At 31.3% G+C, this 23,368-nt stretch overlaps 1 protein-coding gene across 1 annotated transcript; it reads right to left on the bottom strand.

Annotated features, from left to right (window-relative positions):
* Positions 1-10,509: 10,509 nt before the first annotated feature.
* LOC122595677 (probable fatty acyl-CoA reductase 4) lies at positions 10,510-16,803 on the bottom strand. The gene is made up of 10 exons (XM_043768102.1): positions 16,731-16,803; positions 16,541-16,644; positions 16,119-16,321; positions 15,272-15,372; positions 14,886-15,081; positions 13,653-13,820; positions 12,962-13,043; positions 12,273-12,545; positions 11,720-11,847; positions 10,510-10,972 (listed from the first exon to the last, which is right to left on the bottom strand). The coding sequence occupies exons 1-10, from the start codon at positions 16,801-16,803 to the stop codon at positions 10,816-10,818; spliced, it is 1,485 nt and encodes a 494-aa protein (XP_043624037.1). The 3' UTR covers positions 10,510-10,815.
* Positions 16,804-23,368: the final 6,565 nt, after the last annotated feature.

Genomic DNA, 23,368 nt, shown 5'->3' with positions numbered 1-23,368 from the left:
TCACGCTGACGTTAGGGTTTTTTTTTTTTTTTGTCTTTTTCTATAATAAAACTTTCTAAGATTGTATAATTTTAGAGTTTATTATTTTTACCACTTAACTTTAGTCTAACTTTTTGTATACAAGTATAACTTACTTTTAAATTCCAACTTATTTTTACCATTTAACTTTTGAGTTTTTTAATTTTAATCTAACTTTTTATATACAAACTTAAGTATAGTTACTTTTAAAGTTCTTAATTTTTACCAATTAACTTTAGGTTTTTAAGTTTAATCATCAATTTTTTTTTTACTTTCTATCTCTTATTTTAATGCTTCTAACTTTTATCACCAAACTCTTAGTTTTATCAACCTACTTTTTTTTATTTTCAACCCCTTATAATGAACTTTTAGTTTTCAAACTTTTAGATAATGTTGTATGTATATATGTTTGCATGATGCAACGGCGATCCCGGACAACGGGGCAACGCCCGGGGTCAAAAAACTAGTTTTCACTATATTTTGAAGATGTTTCAAAGCGGCGAAAAGTCACAAAATTCCCACGGAGTAAGTTAAGGTTATTTATACCAATGAATACACCCAATACACTTTATACATAATCCCTTGCACTATCACTAAAAGGGCTATCTATGCCACTCCTCGATTACTCCTTAATTTTTAGAAGAAAATCGACATCATATCTATGCCATCGGTTTGGCAAAAAATGGCATCTCGTCGCTTTGCTGCAAAAATCAAGAAGTCGTGGTGTATCTCATGCATTTCCCTTGAAACCACTACGGTTTTACACCTGCTAACCGGAACGGTCTATGTCAGAATTTAGAAACCGTTTGTTTGACTCATTTATAAAAGAAAGAATATATTGTTTTTTATTGAAATTAAAAAGTAAAAAAATTTCCACAAAATTACCAACAAAACTTTCTTTGATAAAAAACTACGTTGCTAATTTGCTATTCATTTTGCTGGGATTAGCTTGTTTCACATATGCTCAATATTGCTACGACGACCTTGTTTCACTTATACGCTCGACATTTAGCCCGTTAAAAGCCCATTAGGTTTACTCGATAATCATTAAATTGAATTTTTATTTACAAGCCTAATCTCCATTTAGCCCAATCTTTATTTAGATAATTAATAAATTGAATGGTTATAATTATTATAATAAATAAAATATTATTTTTTATAACTGGAAACTAATATGCACCATGAATATCTTCATCAATCAGTCTATATATTTGTGTTATATGAATCTTCATGTATTAATTTTATCACAATTCAATGTCAAGATCTTATTTTATTTATTTATTTTAAAATTGTTTATAATATCTAATTATTAACTAGTAATTTTTTAAAGACATTAAATAGTATTAAGTACTTTTTCTAAAAACACTAAATAATACTCGCATTACATAACTTTTTTATGACTGAATGACAATTTTAAACTTTTATAACAAAAGTCCATTATTGAATTTTTAATGCATTGCATGGCCTTTTCCAATTTGAGTTAATTTCATATTTACCTTTATTAAACGAGACAGGGTGCTCGCGCGATGCAGCGGTGATGGTGGTAACGACAAAGGTGTGGTTGCGGCAATTGTGGCGATGATGTGCGGCGGTAAGGGTTAATATGGTTATTTAAGGATTGGAGAATCTATGTTGTAGTTTATTTTATTAAGGGTATTATAGGTATATAGGTAAAGATGCTTAAATTAGTGAATAAATAAGAAGGGTAATATGGTCATTTCAGGTTCTTAATTACTTAAAGGGGAAGGACTGTTTGCTTTATATAGTAGTATAGACAATATAAATATCAAGCATATCCAACTTAAACTAAAAATATCAAATATACCTATCTAAATCATAAAAATATCATATATACCCAAATCACTTATATAATTACCATTTAATTTCATAAATCTAATAAATAATTAAGTTAAAAAACAAATTACAAAGTTTAATCACACATTTTCTTTTCTTTCCTCTTTTTTCCCATCATTCCAGCACCACCACCATCACCACCACCTTTCACTATTGTTGCCACCACCACCTTCACCTCTTAAAGCGAAACTAATTGATCATCTACTCTATCTCCCTTGAATTCCCTTGAGGGCAGAACTCGCATTATATGATCATCAGAAATAGTTCACGATTAAAATCAAATGGTAACTAAATTTTTGTTTCGAGTATATTTGATAAATATAAAATGGATGTATTTGATAACTTTTTATAAATGAAATGAGTATAGTTTATAATTTTATATAAATCGATTAAATTGAATATATTCATATACTACTAACTCGATATTTAAAGAAAACTAAAAATAATATATATATATATATATATATATATGGTAGAGATCCTGAAAGAAGGTGTCTTAAGGAGAAAAGGGAGAGAATGTCCTATAGGCCAATTAGAACGCGACATGTGTCAAATTAAAAAAAAATGTGTGTTGGCATTTTTGTAAATAAATCAAATCAGCTTGGTTGGTCAGCATGATCAGTTTGGTCAGATTTGGGTCACGGTCTGATTGGGTCAGCTTGGGGTCAGGTTGGGTTAGCTTGGGGTTGGGTCAGCTTGGGGTTGGGTTGGGTCAGCTTGGGGTCTGGGTCAGGTTGGGTCAGGTTGAGTCAGCTTTGGTTGGGTCAGCTTGACACAATCTACACAGATGTAGATTATGGGTTTTGGGTCAGGTTGGGTGAGCTTGGTTAGCTTGGGTTGGGTCAGCTTGACACAATATACACAAATGTAGATTACAAGTTTTGGGTCAGCTTGGGGTCAGCTTGGGTTAGCTTGTGGTCTGGGTCAGGTTGGGTCAGTTTGGTTAGCGTGGGTTGGGTCAACTTGACACAAAACTACACATAATCTACACAAATGTAGATCTCAAGCTGACCTAGATTCTAGACTGACCAAGCTGACTCATAACCCAGGCTGACCAATCTGACCCAACCAAGCTGACCAAGCTGATCAACTAAGCTGACAGACCAAGCTGATCATAACTCAAGCTGACCTAGACCCAAGCTGACCTAAAACCAGGCTGACAAAAGTTTGATTTATTTACAAAATGCCACTGTGTTCTTTTTTTTTTTTAGATCCACGTGTTGCGTTCTGATTGGTTCATAAGATCTTCTCTCCCTTCTCTCCTTAAGACACCTTCTTATTTGATTTCTCTCCTATATATATAATATAAGTGATTGATGTATTTTTATATATTATTAAAATAAAATATAAATATAAATGATATTGAAAAATCAACTTAAACTTTTAAAAGTTTAATACGTATTTTATGTCTTTCTCAATCTTTTCATTCCTTGTTTGATTGTTAGACTTTATTTACGTTTTTTAAATGGAAATAATTAAAACTTTTAACTCATATAAATGGATTACATTTAAGTGTCTTTCTTAACTTTATCTTTTTGAGTTTTTACATGTCATTATTTTATAGGAGTTGATTTGCTCAAAGATAAAATTACTATGTACAAGTAATATATTATTAAATGACTTTTATACCCTTAAAATATTTTACTTTTATTTTTGCTAAACTCCTTTCACTTATGAGTTTTGCTTTATTTTCATACATAATTAATTGTATAATGGCTTTTCAAAAGGACTACATATTTCAGTATCTATTTAATATATTATTATAAACATTAACTAGATTTTAGACCCGTGTGTAACACTAGACACGGGATTTACGATATTATCAATACTAAGTTTTCATATATTTAAGTCATAAAAGCTTATAATTTTGATAATTTGACTAACCTGGACATTAGATATCAGGTGTTACGACATTATTAATATTCAATTTTACTTTATTATAGTTTAAAATATAGCTTACTATTTTTATTAGTAGAAAATTAATCTGTATATTTTAAATGAAACATACCTTAGATATTTCAATTAAAATATGCTTTGTTATATATATATATAATATTAATTATTATTCTATTGGATAAGATATAAGATAAAGTGTATTATTTTATTATTATCTTTAAAAATATATTAAAAAGAAACCTTAATTCATTTTTGAAGAAGTATAGATCATTATATGAATTTTAACTTTTTATTTACATCTATTAGATCAAATGATGATGATGATGATGTATACCTTATTTAACCCTTTGATTTAATTTTATTTTATTAAATTTAAGTTATTATTACTTCCTTATATAAGTTGTAGACATTAATAATTAATGTTTTTAATGATATAATTATGAGAACTAATATTTTTGTATTTTATATCATTTTTTTATCTTTAAAATTAATTTTTAATGTTATTTCAATAAAAAATTTTTTTTTTAATGTAATACGTTTCTATTAAGTTATATTTTGTATAGGATTTTTATCATATAACGAATAAAATTTGGTTATAAGGATTTTTGTATAAGATTTTTTTTAATGTAATACGTTTCTATTAAGTTATATTTTGTATAGGATTTTTATCATATAACGAATAAAATTTGGTTATAAGGATTTTTGTATAAGATTTTTTTTTTTAATATAATACGTTTATATTAAGTTATATTTTGTATAGGATTTTTATCATATAACTAATAAAATTTGGTTATAAGGATTTTTGTATAAGATTTTTATCATATAACGTTTTTATCAAATCAATGTTTTAAAAAGTGGACCGGAGTCAAACCGGCCTTCTTAATAAAAAAAAAACTAAAAAACAAATAGGGATTATATAGTAAGCTATCACAATTATATATTAGGAAAATAGTTTTATGAAAATTGCAATGATATTATGAATAATTTTAAGTTTGATTAACACAACATGCGATATATAAATTGATAATTAATTTGCTAAGTAATTTTAGTGTATAACTAAATTATCCGGATGAATGAAAGATATTCAAAGAAACAAAAACCTTATTTAGCGAGACCTCTAATAAATGTTGTATCCAATTTTCAAAACTGTGGTTAAATAACGCACAAATATACATGAGAAACAATGACTAAGGTTTGTTACAAAAGCGAACTTTATGCCTAAAAACGAATTGTCTGATAACTGTTAACCAGAATTTAATCAAAGACTAAAATAACTTCATGTTTTCTAGTTGTTTAATTCTTACCTGGTTATATATTTGTCAACTTATGATATTTTCAAATTTTAACATGTCATTTATTATATACGAGATTTTAGACCCGTGTGTAACACTAGACACGGGATTTACGATATTATCAATATTAGGTTTTCATATATTTAAGTCATAAAAGCTTATAATTTTGAAAATATACGGTCTCAAGCGTTATATTTTGCATGTTGTATTACCATAATCACATGCTCGTCACTTTCATTATTAGCTGAGACATATTAATGGAATTGTTTGCCGTAGTCATTCCACAAGGCACATGCTGTAATTTTCTCTCTCATAGAATTTTTTGAAATCAGTTTTACTCATAATGTGATATTGTTATGAAAGATAATTAAAAATTAAAATATAAACATACTTGTGATACTATAGTTGAAGTTTAAGTATATATATTTGATTATGATGCATGTTTATAACACGAATAGATTTATTTCCAATCATCTATTCTATGATAATTTGATTACAATTATGATTGTTTTCATATTTTTTTGATAACAATTAGGACTCTTGATTTAAGTAACATTTGTAACTTTAAACATTAATACACAAAGCTAATATATAAAAAAAAGGATAAAATTATGTACCTTATTTTATTGAAAGATTATGTTGAAATTTTTTTAATTAATTATTAATTAATTAAATGATTGTAAATTTTAAAAATTTCTCTTAAGTTGATGTCTAAAAATAAATATAAATTAAGTATTCAGGGTTAAAAAGTGTAAATTATTGATGGAAAATAAAAAAGTGTAAATTAATGAGACTTTTTTCTACAAACTAATATAATAATATATTTGGATAATGATTATTAGAATTTTTAATTTATAGTTTATCTACAAGATATGGAAACATACATTTTCTTTAGGAGGAAGAAAATAAGAGATTTCCTCCATATTTGGCGGAGCTCCGTTCTGACGGAGTGAGCTCCGACGAGCTCCGTAATCCTGACGGAGGTGAGCTCCATTCTGACGGAGGTGAGCTCCGTAATTCTGGCAGAAAACATCCTTAAGCAGCCTTCGTAATACGGAGGTAGAGCTCTGGAGGGGGTATATCATCAATAGTCATTTGATAATTTATTTCTTTTGCAAAGTAATTTCTTCCTTGAGCAAATCAACTCCCTTATTTTATGAACAAGAGACTTATAACTTAATCATTACCCTAACTATGAGTTAGGGGTGTAAGAAATGAACCGGAAAACCGGTCCAAACAGCGTGATCCGAAACCGAAAAAACCGAAATCGGAAAAAACCATAACCCGAAAAAACCGAAAACAAAAAAACCGATGTGTAACGGTTTGGTTACGTTCAACATTAATTACCCGCGGTTAATCGAACCGAACCGAATTTTGATATATACTTACATATAATCTTAAATATGTATATTTACACATATATGTATAACATAAATACATCATTTACATATCTATTTAGCTACATTTTTGTATTTGTTGTCTAAAATATTAACAATTTTACTAACTTTCATTATCTATGATTAATTTTAGATATTCTAAGTAATTTCTTATATATATATATACTCTTTTTAAGAAAAGTTGTTAACTTTGTTTAAAATATTTATCAAAAATATTAGTAATATCATATAAAAGATAATTTAAATAGTAAATCATAATACCCTTAAATAGAAACTTGCATTGCATAAATATAACGTTAGAAAAAATAATTCAAAATTAGATGTTGTGTATATTTATTTATAAAACAAAATATTAATGTACGTAGTTAAATAACTATTATACATAAAATTAATTAATGCAATGTAAATTGACTAGTATAATTAAAACTTAAACTTTATATCAGCCATGGTTTAAAAAAACGGAATTGAGGCGCGCCTTGAGGCGTGTTTCAAGGCGAAGCGGGTCTGCAACGTATATGAGGCGGCGCCTCAAGGTAGTCTCTTGGTGCGTACACCTCGGGTTGACGAGGCGGTAGAGAAGCGTATAAGGCGGAGAAACGGATCGAGGCAGGTTCTTATTTTTTGGAGGCAGATCTTGACTTAGATTGCGATATATATGTATCGGGAATCGTGCTAGTCACAAAAAGAAGAAGAAAAACCTGGAGGAAGGAGAAGAAATAGCTTTACAATCGATCCATGGCGAAGATGACTGATGATGATGATGTTGCCGCCATATCTAGATCTATCTATAAATAATGTAAAAATTATATTATATATATATATAATGAACATGTAAGTTTATATTCAATATTAAAAGAAAACGAGGATCCATTGAAAAAGATGATGTTTGCTTGATTTTTGCTTCCAAATCTCCATGACGAGACAGAGAGGTAGAGATAGGTAAATAGAGAAAAAAAATAACAAGCATATATACATATGAAAAAGAAAAGGTAGATTTTTATCACTTATATATATATCATACCATGTTTACAGTTTTTAGTAGAACAACTGTATAAATCATAGACACTTAACTGCCACCACATTTTGATATATTAAATTATTCATTTATTTTAAAAATTACATTCTATGGTGGTTTTGAAGTCTGATTTAATTTACTGTAATATATCTATGCATTTTTTATATATCATTTAATAATATATAGTTTGAAAATAAATTATGTATATATATATATATTGGATAGAAAGAAGATAGAAGAGATGGAGATAATTGGGAAAATGTAGAAAAGATAAAGAGCAGATGGTGGGGAAAACATATATATATTATATATATATAAAATATGTACAATATTAATATTTTATTATCGCTTCGACCTTACGCCTCGAGGCTTACGCCTCTTGAGGCGAAGTGAAAAGAAAACGTGTCGAGGCTCGTTTCCACTTTTTTAAACCTTAATATTAGCATAACTTTAATAAATGGTTAACCGGAATTAAAACCGAAATTAACCGACTTTTTCGGTTAAACTAATTTATGGGTAACCGAAATTAACGATTCAAAAATTCTAACTAACCGAACTGAAATTCAAAAAACGGTTCGAAATTTCTAGTTAACCAAATCACACCGTTTCCAGCCCTTTTCCAGCCCTACTAGTATGAGTATGTTCTGTGGTTTAAAATAGGAATAAGTTGAATTTTTTTTACAATTTAACCCAATTCCTTACGAGTACAATACAATTTAGTGATTTACCCTGGCGACAAAACCCTACCGGAGCAAAAGCCATAAAACCCAGATTCTCCGTTATGATTTCAGTAACTGTCGATAAAACAAACATAAAACGAATCTGCATCACTTCAAAATTGTTTCTATGTTCAAACTCCATTGAAAACTGCGCAATTGAAAAGGGGTTCAAGATTTTCAATTATGTGATATCAAATAGCATGAACCCGAATGCGGTAACTATTGTTTTGAAATGAGATCTTGAGTGATGGGTCGTGTTTGGAAAAACTGGATATTGGTGCGTTGTTGAAATAAAATGTAGATGTCGATAGGTGGTTTGAGAAATGTGGATGTGGGTCAGTGTAAAGCAGTGATTTTGATGAGGAATCTTGGTGGGCCAAGGACAGATGTTGATCCGAGCGTTTTTCTGCTTTTAAAGATCAGTTAGGTTGTGTTGACATTAATGGAGACCATATCTAGATGTTTGCTCAGTCGGTTGTGGCTTTCGCAGTTTCTGGTGAGAAACAATCTTTTGTTTTTATCTTTGATGTCATGCAGCATATTATAATGTTGGGCATTACGACCTTGCAGAAGGTGGATTTAGGTCGCACATATGAGCTACATTAACTTGTATAAAAGACCACAGGGCTAGTTGTTCTGACACAATTATATATGTTATGTACTTATGTCTAAATTATAAATAAAACAGCAGCTTAAATTGTTTTCAATGAACTTTGCAAAAGGAGCAATAAATGGCTGTTTGTTTTCCTAAATTGTTCACATGACAAGTGGATTCTCGTGTCCTAATAACTAATCGTTTAAATAGAGGGAAACTGTGGAGTGGATTGGCATGGAATAGTGGGCGGTTCAAATGATGACTGGTAACAAAATTTAAGCTATCCCAGTATGTTTATTTATTTCAAGATGTGTCCCGATCTTTATTCACTTCAAAATTTTGATACTTTTTTTTTGCTTGTTCTTGTTTAGGTAACGGCTTTACAAATTCTGTGAAACTCAAGTGTCTGCTTGGGACAAATGATGAAATGAGAGATCACCTTTTTGAACTTCTGGGCCGCAGTTTCTTTATTGTGTGGAAAGAACCATATCAGGTATGTACTGTACATGTTCTGTTATATCTTCTGTTTATTTGAAGCATGTTTCGCTGGACTGTAACTTGCTACTTTGCTAGACAGCATTTAAAATCTATATCCAGGTTACGTTTATACCAAGCTTATGGCATCATTAACATGGCACCATCTTAAACAGAAAAATATTTCTTTTGCCTCCCATCACTTCATCTTGAAAGCAAGTTCTAACGTGAAACACTGGACTTGGTGGCAGCCAATTACAGTGTTTGGGTAAACATTGTTGTATAAAATGTGGAAAATGGGACCCAATTAATTATTTAAGGTGAAAGCCTTATAATATGCTGATTTAAGACTGAGAAAATGAAGCGGAAGAACATTAGGATGTGACTTTGGTATCTATGACTATATTTTTTATGTGATCCTTTTTAAAGGGAGAAAAAAGTTAGGTAAATGAAGAAGAATAGATAATGATGATATAGGTGATGATCGAGCTTAGAATGACTGATGATCGAGCTTAGAATGACTATCTTCCATCTAAAATTGACTCCTTAATGGTGCCATATTGCCTAATACTTCAGTTTTTCAGAAGGTTTATATAAACATCGTCAATTGCCTAATGCCGCAGTGACTCGACCTACGTTTCACTTTTAAGTTTTTTATCCCTTCTTTGGAATATAGGTAGAATCGGGGTAAGGAAATAAGAACATTGTTTGAAGCTAACCACTGTTCTCGTATTTTTGCTTGGTATACACCACAACATTGAACCATAGTCACACAAATACACACTCTAGAGAGGACAGTGGTGGTTGTAAAATGGACCAGTATGGTGGTTGGGTACGGTTTGATTGCGTCAAAATGGGTCAAAACTATTTGGGTAGGAAGCAAAAAAAGCATGAAAGATTTCTTGTAAGCTCTATCACCAAAGCATTAGTAATTCACGCGAAACAAAACCTTTTAAGCCTATCTAATATAAGTTCAAAATCCTGGTGGAATGGTGAGGCACAGCACAATAGTAGAAATGACACTTAAACGTCAGTATACATCAACAATAACAATCTTGTGCTTCCAAGTGTTATATATTTATACCCCCTAAGTGAAACGTGAAAAATAGGGGCACGCCTTGATTTGGTTGACCAGGAAACTCTATAATAAACTTAAAGTTAAGGTTCTTATTATCGGGAAAACTTACAATACAACCAGAGAAGAACTCTTACTAACACATACATCTATCGGTAAACTACAAACACCTTCCACTATAGAGTCGTCGATACTTATTCTTTTGGAATTTCATGGGTGCAAAGACATTAGATTTATAGAAACCATGGTAGATGTATAATTTCACCCTTTTTGCAATTATTACTTTTCAGATAATAATCACAATATCTTAATTAGGTGCGACCATTGTCACAAAAACCTTGGTATGTGCCTAGATAGGGCGGCCCTTGGTATGTTAATGCACGAAATTATTTATAGTTTGTAGTTATTTATTAGTCCCATTTTTGCTTCAAGTGCGCATTCTTTATGCTCCTCTGCTTGTAGTTGCTCATGTAAATCATACTACTTGATTGCATATTTCACCAAGCCAGGGATATGTATATTCATAAAGTAGTCTTCCCAGTTAACAGACTTTACGTCAAAGGAGCACGTCTGTGTCTCTACTTTGACACTCTTTCTAGCTGAACTAAGCAACTTGTTGAGATTTGCATCGTCATAACTGTGAATGGTGAAAAGTAATTATAGTTAAACAAGATCATCTATAATTTTATATATGCTTAACATAAAACATATTTAACTTTTATTGGGAGTCTAAGTTTCACGTAAGGAATAATAGTCAAAGTGATGTTTCTTATAAGAATGTTATCTTTCCTGAGAATACTCGCTAAAATGATATTTTAAATTTTAAATGCATAAGCCTTATTTTAAAAAAAAATCAATTCTAGTGATTCCCATTCAAATAAAATTTAGAAACCATCTATGAAACAAAAAAGTTCGAATTCTTTTTGTGATTGTCCATTATAAACACTAAATATAGCCCAATAAGTGAAAACCCTTTTTTTGTGATTATTCGTTATAACTTGTGATGATTCACTTTTAAGTCCTGAATATTTACTTAAGAATTGTGATTTTCACATTTTAGAGGTAATCACAAAGTATTATCTGATAATCACATTATACTGGAGAAGGAAATTAAATGAAGTTAAAGTGACTTTATAAAACACCAAAACAAGAAATTGAGTGACTTATTGAATGTTTTTATAAACTTAAAATTTATCTTTTAACAATTACTCAATTTTAAATGTAAGACATCTTTTTACCATGGTTTTCCCTTACATATTTAAAATAAACAATTTTGTTTAGGCATGACATCACAAAACATCATTGTACGTGTCTTGTTATAAAGTGGAAGTATCGTCTACAAATTAAATTTACCAATTAATCAGAGTATGGATGAAAGACTTACATGATGGTGGTGAGAACATATGGTTTAAAAAGATCAGCTAATCTAAGTATGATATTCAGCTTTCGATCAGCATCAAGATACCATGCATTAAAAGCTCCGCCAAATATCATATTTGCATATTTCAGTCCCTTCAAAAGAACAAGAGAGTTTTTGGAAAAAAGGTAAAAATGCTAAACCTATGTGATTATACATACACTTAACATATTTACAAGAATATACAAGTAATTAACTAAACTTGTATGAAGAGATGGGGTGTATCGTGTTGATGCACACATTCAGGTGTGAACTATATCGCTTCTAAATATTTAGTTTTTATGGCTTGTAGCTTGTTACATGTATATGGATGTATTGTGGGTAATATGAAGTAGTGGTTATTGGTTAGGCGTTCCGTTTTCTCACAATATAGGTCTCAGATTCAGAACCTTTCTAGGTAAACATCTCGGGGTGGCCACTGGAATAAGGAAATGGTTGGAAATGATCACGAGGATATTTTGGTAACTCGCCCATATCCAAATATAATAAAATACATAGATCTAGTAAATAAAGATAATACCTTTAAGGGAATCACATAACGGATCACCATATATCTATTGAAGCTGGACATGGAAGTCAAATATGTAATTTTGCTTGTTACTATGATTGGGTTTCCTTGTTGACTTATTAGTGGATGCTTAGCAAAGTAGTTACTGATGATATTCCCGAGACTAGAAATTGTTATTGGGTTTGACGTGGACGATCCCACATGGTAGATGGTCTTCGAGTTAGGCTTATTTGTATGAGCCACCATAGCTACAATCATAGCATTAATTACCATGTCTGCTGGAACCTAAAATCATAGCATTAATCTTGATTCAGGTAGACAATAAATTCTTGAATGTACGATAGATTTAAAATCTTAAAGAGATTATATCTTGTCGCAGAACTAAGATATATATTGTAGCTAGGATGCTTTAGTTTGGTGGAATTGGTGACTTTTATGATCCCTTATTCACAAGGTTGTTGGTTTGAATCCGTGCTACTAGTTTGCCGTTAAAAAAATAATGAGATGTTGTAGCTAGGATTTCCATGAATGTACATTTGATAACCAGAAACAAAATAAGATGTCTCTTTCCCTCCTGCTGAACTAGGTCGGTTACATTGATTGACTAAACCAGTAAACCACGTCTTTTTTCAGTTGTTCTCTCGTAAAAGGATGCGAAAAAAGAAAAAAAAAATTACTATGTTAGATATAGACGAACTTACAATGTCAAGTACTATGAAAGGATCCGCGAGAAAGCATGTAGTCCTGCCTTTACCATATGCAGCAATGAAGCCATCAATGGTTCTGGAAAATATATCAAGGTTCAGGCTCACAAATATAGCAATAATAAAGTGAAATGTCTCCTGCCCCTGCTTCTGAGTTTACTTAAGAAGAGGGAGAGGGACGAAGAAGAGATTTATGCTGTGTTCCCTAGCTAGTTTCATTAAAAAGGGGAGGGAGGTAGCTTAAATTCCTTAGGTAAGTGGGAAGGTTGTGAACCATGGACCATACATCCTCACCCCTCGTCTCCTGTTATATTCATTTATATTAAAAACTCGGGAAGAACATAGGATAAATTTCATCTGTGTGAATCTTCTGTTTTTTACAAATCGTTCTTCTCGAAAATTAATCACACATACTGTTCATTAGGTTTCCATTAAGCTTGTCTTCGGTGGTTGAAATTAACTAAAATCTACTAGATACATATAAATGAAATGAAATTTTTACCCTATTTAAAAATATAAATGAAATGAAGTTTTTACCCTATTCAAAATTACACTTTTAGGTTTCTGATCAGTGATCAGTATCGTTTGTCCTTTCACTTTATGGGTGTTCTACTTCTCCTTAATTTTAGAAATTATTTAAAAAAATATATAAATAAAATTAATCTATATAAATTGGAATCTCAATTACTTGACGCCTTCAATCCATCCTGGAAACGGTTCTCTGTAGGTACTTCCAACAATTGTAGGACGTAGTATGACTACCGACACATCTGGTCTTAATCCCTCCTCAAGTAATAGCATCTCCCCCATCGCTTTGCTGAAGACATACGTATTCGGCCATCCATGCAACTTTGCCCTTGAAATAGTGAATCAATCAATAGTTATTACAAGTTAGGAGTGAGTACGGTTCGGTTTTTGACTAAAACCGAAACCGAACCGTTATAATTTGGTTTTTGAAAACTAAAACCATTAGGTTTCGGTTTTTTAGGTTTAGGTCTATTTCGGTTCGGTTTTAGTCGGTTTTTAACCACTTGTGGTTTGGGTCAAATTGAGCTTCAAAAGTTTATAAGTTTATACCTTATAATTACATCTTAATTAATTTCAATAAGTTTTCAAAGCAATATTAGTAACAATAACACTACAACAATGATAACAAATCCATAAAAGTAAGTTGTACAAACTTCAAACAAATTTTATATATAACTATTTATATCTTTTACGCGTTGTTTAATTATACAATTATTAAAACAAATTAAAATTGTTGTGTATTTTCACTTAAAATATATAAATGTATTATTATATACACCTAAAAATGCAAATATAATAACATATTTATCAAAAATTAATAATAAAATGATATAAATATAAAATAAAGTAAAAATATATATTTTTGGTTCGGTTCGGTTTTTATGGTTCGGTTTTTCATTAAAAACCAAAACCGAACCACAACTTTCGGTTTTTAGAAAACCAAAACCAATGGTTTTTTGGTTTTTTCGGTTTTCATGGTTTTTTTTATTTTCGGTTCGGTTTTTGCTCACCTCTTTTGTGTAATACACGTTGCAAGTGAGTTTTCGGGAAAATATTTTGCATCACCGAATGGCAAGAAAGTTAAGCTTGAATCTATGGTTAAACATGCAACTTTGGGCGGCATTGTCTTTTCATGTATCCAACTTCAATTTCAGGAAAACTCATGTCTCTAGTGCTGGGAGATATATGAATTGCGTTATTAAGTGGAACAATTGTGAGCTTTGTACTACAATTTCGGATTCCCCTTTTTGGTTACATCTTTATGGTTAATTTCTATGTGGATATTATTTTGATCTTTTACTACAACTATATATATTGTGGGAATCCTAAATTTGGTTGTTTGGGAAGGAAAAGTTAAGGATTAATTAAATGACAAGAAGCTAGTGGGTAACACCTCTGTATACCAAAATCCTTCATGGTAGATGAAATGGCTTCCTCATTGGCTCTCTCGAAGACGAGTTGCCTATGTCTCTCTTGTATCACCTTCTTCTCCTCTTCAATGTCCAGATCATTTTTGCCATTAAGTGTCGCACCCATTTTTAATGACGTTTCCAATACAATTCCGGACCTTTCACCCGCGGAGACATAAGCTAAATATACATTAATTTTACAATTTAGAAACTACTCATTTGTACGTTAAATCTGCCTTTTACCACGCACATGCCTTTATTTCGAAATTCATATTATAAAAAATAGAGCTTTCATGAGGTTGCAATTGAATTACATAATCAGATGAACGAAGAGTTACCTATGCTAGGTGTATATACTACTCGTACAAACCTGTAGATACATGAAGAAGTAGTTTTATGTTGGTGCATTCATTGACAAAGCCGCGAATGTGCCTAACTGCCAGTGTGTTTGTTGCGAATGCCATGTCGTATCTATAAACCCATTACACAAGAGCAATTTAGTTAAATTTTTTACCTTGAAAAGTAAGCTTAGATCATTGGTATAAGGCAAATACATAAAAAAAGGAGATCGATGATGTATACACCAAACAAATACATAAAAAAGGTGTTGTCCCATTTGCATATATATATATATATATATATATAAACATCAATTTATATAGTGTAACTAAATCTTCCATTAATTACGGAGTAGGTAATAACAATAAGCAATGTGGATGAGTATCTTCCTTTTTTTTCCCCTATCGGTCGGAACACGACATAAGCGAAACATCACCGTATTATGGTGAAGACTTTCATGTACCGTAGACAACGAGATATTGACCATGGACCGTTATAAGTATTTGAGGATTAAAACCCCAAGGTTTGTCATACTTGAAGATCGTACTCAAGACCTTTTAGGTTTATATGCATTTACCTCAAGATATAATTAATCCTTTACAATTCATATTTATTAAGTCAATAATGATGGAAGCAAATCTTGTTATCCCAGTAACTGATTTTTTTCAATTTAATTTCCATGCTTCTTATCATAATAATTGTTATCGGGTATAAGAAAACTTAAAAATGCAAATTTGCAATTGAACACAAAAATTTGTTGACTTATAGTTAAGTAGTCTTCTTTAGCAATCTTGTCAACTGAGTGCTTTATCTAGATGGATAAAAGTTGATTTGTGTATACAAGCCTGTAAGTGACACTAACATATATACGGATATACCTCTCATCAAACTTGGTGGTGGCAGCAGAGCTAACAACAACATCGACTTGTCTACGCATATCGTTTAACAAATCCATGTTTGTCACTCCAAAGTTTTCCAATCTGATATCACCGGCCACTGGGATAACCTTTTCAGATATGAATGTATGCATTGTTGTACCATGTTTCTCTTTTATGACTCTAAATAAGTCCTTATCAATGACCTATACATAAGCAATACTTGTAAATTAATCATATCTTCGTCAAACAATGTCAATAAACTATATGGGTGTCAAATTTGAGACGGGCAAGCAGGCAGAGCAGTATATATAGCATTATAACTGCACGTACTGTATCATAAGAAAATGGTGGAGCAACAACCATCATATAGAAATAAATACATTAAAGTTGGATATTAGTATTAGTATCTAACATATATGTACCTCTGAGTGCAAGCGGTGCAAGGCCGTGTTTGGATCTGAAGCCCTTAGTAGTAGAAAGAGCTTTCCGATATTTGGTTGTAGTCGTAGTATCTTTTCTACAAAAACTGCATTACGTGTTTAGAAGGAAACTCATATATAAATAGTCCATCTCTTGCTGTTTCGGGGATTAAGAGGGAAAAGCGAGACTTACTTTTGCCCAAAAATCCAGTTACACCAGTCACTAAGATAGTTTTATTTTCAAGATACTCAATAATGCTTTCCATTTCCAATAAAACCGTAAAGAAGATATAGCTTGATTAAGTTGGTTGGTTGGAGAATCAACCATAAGATCGAAGAATATATATAGACTAGTATATATAATGAGAAAATTTTGAAGTTAACCGTTCATTTACATTTATTTCAATATAAAAGGACAACACAATCATAGTTGCGTTGGCATGTCGTTACAAGCATAAGTATTATAAGTTTACGAGAACAAGTAACCGCGCGTTGTGGCGGTGAGATGGTGGGGTTGATAGGTCATAAAATGTGATAGCTAAATACCTTAGCCGTACGGGCTCCGCCCTTAGATTTAAAAATTCGTCGAAAGTATATCGAATGACATCTCTAATGAAAGAGCATTAAATTTTAATAACACCCATATAATTTTTAAAATTTATCGATGTACGGTTTTTGAGATAAAAAATTTTGAATAAATTGAAAGAATAAATGATTTATGGGGGAGAGAGAAAAAAAAATGTTTGGTTGAGATTTGAGGAGAGAGCAAAGGTGTTAGGTAAATATAAAATTGATATATGGGCATTTTGGGAAAGTAATGTTGAAACTTAAAATGTAGACAAGAGAGATTTGTTTTATAATATAGTATAGATATAGATATAGATAATAACTAGCCTGTGGATTATCCGATGGTATCATATTACGCTTAAAGAGTTAAAGTATAAGTTTTAAAACTGTTTAGACTAGCTATCAGAGTGAGGGCTCTTTGGTCTTGATTAAGGGTGGCATAACAGGTCACACAAAACACGGAACCTGTTAAGACACGAACCTGTTAAGGGTATACACGAACACGACCTGTTTAGAATTCGTGTCATTTTTTCTGGACACGAACATGACACGAAACTTAACATGTGCACCTGTTAAGGACTTGTTATCACTAATTCTATATAATTCACTAAAAAAAGGGTAAAACTTGCAACATCAAAAGTCCACAAGGCTGGATACTTAAACATAGAACACTAATACAAAAGTTCATGAAAGTCAAGGATAAATATTAGAAAATGGTAAATAAGCATAAGCCAAATTCCGATGACCTTGTATGCTTGCTCATATATCTTCAAATTTAAACAAATCAAACCTGAAAAGTCAAGGGTAAATATTAGAAAAGGTGAGCAAAATGTTCAACAAACTTATTAGCAGATTATAGTCATACATATTTGATAAAATAAAAAAATACTGAATTTATGTTAGTTAATATCGATTCCATGAAATAAAAGATATATTGAAATCTCTTGTCAGCCGTGCAAATAAAAGAAATACAATATAAGATAATTGATTAGAAAACAATAATATAAAAGTAAAGAAGTTACCGAGTGGAATTGATTGATGATTAATAATATAATGAATCGATTGATAATATAAAAGTAAAGATGATGAATCGATTGATAATAGAAAGGGGGATCTTGGAAGAAAGGGGGATAAATTTTTGGTCTGTGAAAGAAAGGGGCAGAGTCACGGAGGCGTATTAGGAAATAAAAAGTATTTAGGGTTTTATAATTTTAGTATGGTATAAATATGTAATTCTTAACATGTCTTTAACAGGTCTAACAGATCCGGACTTGTTAAAACACAAAATCATTTCGTGTCTTAACAGATTCGGATCTGTTAAGACACGAAATGATTTCGTGTCTTAACAGATCCGAATCTGTTAAGACACGAAACCTGTTAAACCCAAACACGAAACCTGTTAAGAACAGGTCGTGTCGTGTCGTGTTAACAGGTTTCGTGTCAAAAATGTCAGCCTTAGTCTTGATGGAATCAAGCCCTGATAGGGACGTCTCTTAGACATGTGGCACCATGAGTGCCGACTTAAATTTTATGATGACCTTAAACGAAACTAATTTTGGAGGCTTTTTTCTAAAGTCTCTAAAAACCATCGTCTTTTATCCGGACTTGGTACAATGGTATCGTATAATATGTCATTAAACCTACTGCTTAAAGGCTTTACCCTGGCCTCAAACTCTCATTTCTTGTAATTCCTAGTTAATAAAATGTAAACATAAGTTCAAAATTAAAGATACTCAGACCCGAAAACTACAAAAAATTGGAGGCCTTAGGCAATCGCCTGACCTGCATAGATGGTAAAGCCGCCCATGCACCATGTTATTTAAAAGGGCGTGTTTTTTTTTAGCTAGAGTGAGAATTTCTAATGGAAACCTTATTTTTTTGACTTTTTCTTTTCAATATATATATATATAAACTTTATTTGCTATCTATATCTATCAACATCTATCTTTTATATATATATATATATATTAAAACTAAAAATACAGGAATGCGTGCCTATAATTTTATCTACAATTAAAAATATATAATTATTATTTAAGTTAATCTGTTAGATTTTGTATACCATCCCATTGTAAATAAACGATCTTATCATAGACAATATGGTCTTGAAATTATATAATAATGGAAACAACAACCCTAATCGTCATTTTTATGTCTGATTTACTTGTAAGTTTTATTGGGTACGTCTTATATACCACTTTTGGGCAACCTTCTCAACAACTAAGAGATCCCTTCGAAAAACATGGGGACTAATTTGGGAGGCTCATTAATTCAAATGCTATAATGAGAATTCATTTGGTTTTTTAATTTTTTAGTGTTAATTTAGTGTATAACCAATAACATGATGGGGGAAAAGAAAAAAAAAGTAAAAATAAGTTAATTTAATTGTACAAGTGTCGTATTTTATAGACTTTTGTTTATATATTTTTTAACATTCTTTGTTCTTAAAGTGTATTATTTGTCATTTTTAAAATTCTTTGTTTTTAATACTAGATTTTAGATGTGTTTATACGCATTTAAAATCCACCTAAATTGATGGCGGCGATGACTAGTAATTATGGCGGCGACAATGACTGGCGGGGGCAATTGTTGGTTGTGCGACGACTTGCAGTGGGGCAATGACTGGCGATGACGACAACGACGATTGCAGTGACGACAACGGATAGTGTAAGCTATTGATGTAAAAATAAATGACGTATAAGGGGCTAAGATAGTTATTTTAGTAGTTTAAGAGTTAAATTTTTTAAATTATTCCATTAAAAGTATTTTTAAGACAATCACTTAAGGAGGTCGTAATAATAAATTAAAGGTATTGCAGTTTTTTTGCGTTAGCGCTACTTGTGGTTAGAAAAAGGGGACGAGCAGTATGTAAACTAACCATGTGTTGTGTCATAAAGGCGTGCAATATACTAAATTACTAACCATTTATAAATGCGTAGTCCAAAATGAAAGTGTATGCATCAAGATTGACACATGAGTTACAAATCGACTCTAAAAATGTTGAAAACTATTTAAGGCCAGGGAGAGTGTGCTAATGAGGGAGCGGTGATGCCAGGTATTGAACAGGAACACCCCGAAGCGTGAGAGACCAACATCGATGACTATGATCCCGCTTTTTCTCTTGTTGGCTACGCTGTGTTAACGGTATAAGGGTAAAGATAACGACTAAATGGGATGGAGGAAGGGAAAAGCTGTGAGCATTATCTCAACGGCCTAATTTGGAATGCAAATAATGCTCCAAAATATAGCAACCTACATACCAACTTATATGATTATTAAATTAGAATTGTCACCATCGGTGCATAACGGCCTATCATAACCTAACAATTATAAATACGTCGCCCGTACTGGTAGTAAATGCGTCAAAATTGACGCCTTGAGTTACAAATCGTGTTTAAAAAGGTGGAAAACTATATAAGCTCGGAGGGAGTGTACTAATGAACAGAGCAGTACTGCGGAGTACTGTGTTGGAACACCCCCTAGTGGTACCGCATGCGAAAGACCAATATCGATGACCATTATCCCGCTTTACCTGTTGTTGTCTTTCTTTATTGACATTAAAAAGTTTAAAGAAAATGAAAAAAGATAACGACTAGTTTAAAAAATAGGACGGGGGAAGAAAAAATTGATTACATCTCACCTCCTCATAGGGCCGGTCCTGAGCTTTTTGATGCTCAGGGCTTAATGAGAAAAATATGCCTCTAGTATATTTTGTAAATTAATACATTTATTTTTAAATGTTTGGAAGTTAAGCTATATCATGTCTTTGAATGAATCAGAATAATAATTTTCTTTTCAATACTCACACTTATGTATATTATAAGTATACTAATAAGTTAATATTACTACAGAATAAATACTTACTATTAAAATCAATGTTCATCCTTTTTACCTTTGAGTAATTAATTTAATATTGTAAGCATATTTAACTATCTATATTATATTATTAAAAAAACACCCTTTTTTAAAAGTTACATGAGGTAAATTATTTAAAATGTCTTTAAAGATTAAATTACACTATTAATCTTTTATCTTTTAAAAATAACTTCATTAACCATTTACATCAATTACTTTTACATCAATTATCTACGTTATTTGACTCCCTCTCTACCACCTACATTCCTCAACCATCACATGGTCACCGTCATAATCACCGTCATATTATGCTAATAGTCAATACTTAAATAATCAAGAGTAATTCAAAAAAAAACAAGACAAGAAAAGGGTTAATTTAAAAGTCTATATAACAAGGGGATATATAAAAATATATATTAACATGGAACCAAGAAAAATAGATAGAAAAATGTAAAGTATTTTGTCAGGTTGTCTTCTTCTCTATAAGACTATAACCCCATAACTGCGGCTAACCTATCCAGTTCCACTATGTCCAATTAGATACAAAATCAAAGTCGTTTTCTTCACTAACGTTTCTAATTTCAGTGAGATCTAACATTGTTTGGCTTTAGAATATGTTTAAGTGAACCTACTATAATGTAATATTAACTACGAATTGTATGCCCACCCCAAAGTGATGCTCCGTGCTATCGCTCGGCCTGCCCCTATGCAAGGCCGGCCCTGCCTCCTCATATCCGTTTACACATGGGTTTGGGAAGGAAAGAGATAAGCATTCCTTTGGGGTTTCATGGTCTTCACACCAAATGCTCCGCAAATTAATTTCATTGTTGTACCTTATAAAGAAGTCAAAATACTCAGTAATTCTTTTTGTTTCTAACAACAAACACACGAATCATTCAACTTCAACTTTAATGAATTATATATAACAATATAAACAAAAAATTCAGAATATAATCAAGAGAAAATTGTTAATAAATTCGGTTCTTAAAGTAGTCCAGATCACTACAAACAAAAAAACAAGTTGTGCGTTTAGTTGCGGAAAATGTTTTCTAGTTTTTCAATTTTAATTTTCTAGATAATAAAAGGAGTTTTTCATCTATAGAAAACAAATAAAATTTTTGAAAACATGTTCAAAACTAGATAATGGAAAATAATGTGAAGTTTTCAAAATTTAGAAAATTGAAAAGGAAAAAGTGGAAAACAACAAAAGAGTGTTTTCTATTTTTTTTTCCATTGAAAAGTGAAAAACAATGTTTTCTGTTTTCGTAAAAAACATTTTTGGAAACTATGATTTGAACGCATCTTCTGTGTTCTTGGAATTAAAAAATAGAAAAAACAAGGGATGTTTTCTCTAACTAAACGCACCCAAACAATTTCATATTTTGTACGTATTAATGTTCATTATTATTTTCAAAATATAATGTTAGATAGTGTTAGATTGGACAATGATCCACTGGTCCAGTGGTGAGTTATCAAGGTTTCATCCTTGAGGTGGAGGTTCGATCCCTGCTAAGTGCATAATCGACTCTCTGTTAAAATTTTCATGTGTGGGAGCCTTTTGGAGTTTTTCCTTGACAGTTGACTCAGTTTGGATGTAGCGGGATCCGATTAAGACAACCGACTACCCACGCCAAGTAGGTCCTTACCATGTTAGGTAGGAAATGCGTCAACATTTCTATAATGTGCACCTGTCAAAAAAAGGTAGTATTAGATTGAGTTGGTGTATTGTGAGTGTGCAAAGAGATCCATGTTTCATATGCTTATCTTTTCTTACTTTTATTTTCAATTCACATATTTTATGATTTTTATTGGATCAATAAAAAAGATATACGTTTTGTTATATCTTATTAGGGTTGAACACTACAGATTGGAAGGATTGAGAATATAATGGAGAAGAACCACCATAGAGAGCATGGCAATCAATTCGTTTGATAAAGAGACCGTAATTATAGTTGGATTTGAAAAAAATAAATAAATAAATGTATGTATGTTATGTATTCATGTAAAATTTAAAAGACGAATAATTTTAAGTTTATGAATTTTTTATAATTGAATTTTTATAAACATAACTTTCACCGATTAAATTATTTCTATTTATTATATCTCTTTTTTTTTCTCCATTTTTTTAACTTGATTGTATGGAAATGAAGTTTCATCAAACTCAACGTGTCTCGAGAAATAAACTTTGCCGGTTTGAGGATCTAGGCAACGATATCCACGAAAGTTGGCCGGGTAACCTAAGAAGATGCACCTAATTGAACGAGTGTGCAACTTGTGCGGTTGAGTGGCAGACATGTTTGGATAACATGTGCACCCAAAAACGCGTAAGTGACCATATGCGGGATGACGGTGATATAAGGCAAAAGTAGGAACGAAAAAATTGAGTCGCTTGGTCGGGAGTATGTTGCG

Source organism: Erigeron canadensis, chromosome 1 (genome assembly GCF_010389155.1).
Source record: "Erigeron canadensis isolate Cc75 chromosome 1, C_canadensis_v1, whole genome shotgun sequence".
Lineage (NCBI taxonomy): Eukaryota > Viridiplantae > Streptophyta > Magnoliopsida > Asterales > Asteraceae > Erigeron > Erigeron canadensis.
The sequence above is the reverse complement of the archived record's forward strand: the minus strand, read 5'-3'. Positions and strand labels throughout refer to the sequence as shown.

Bases quoted from the DNA above. Each gene is read 5' to 3' on its own strand.
- LOC122595677 (XM_043768102.1), bottom strand. From the start codon at position 16,803: ATGGAAAGCATTATTGAGTATCTTGAAAATAAAACTATCTTAGTGACT. The intron at 16,645-16,730 runs GTAAGTCTCGCT...CACGTAATGCAG, and splicing joins AACTGGATTTTTGGGCAAAA to TTTTTGTAGAAAAGATACTA. The intron at 15,373-16,118 runs GTATATCCGTAT...ATGGGTTTATAG, and splicing joins ACCACCAAGTTTGATGAGAG to ATACGACATGGCATTCGCAA.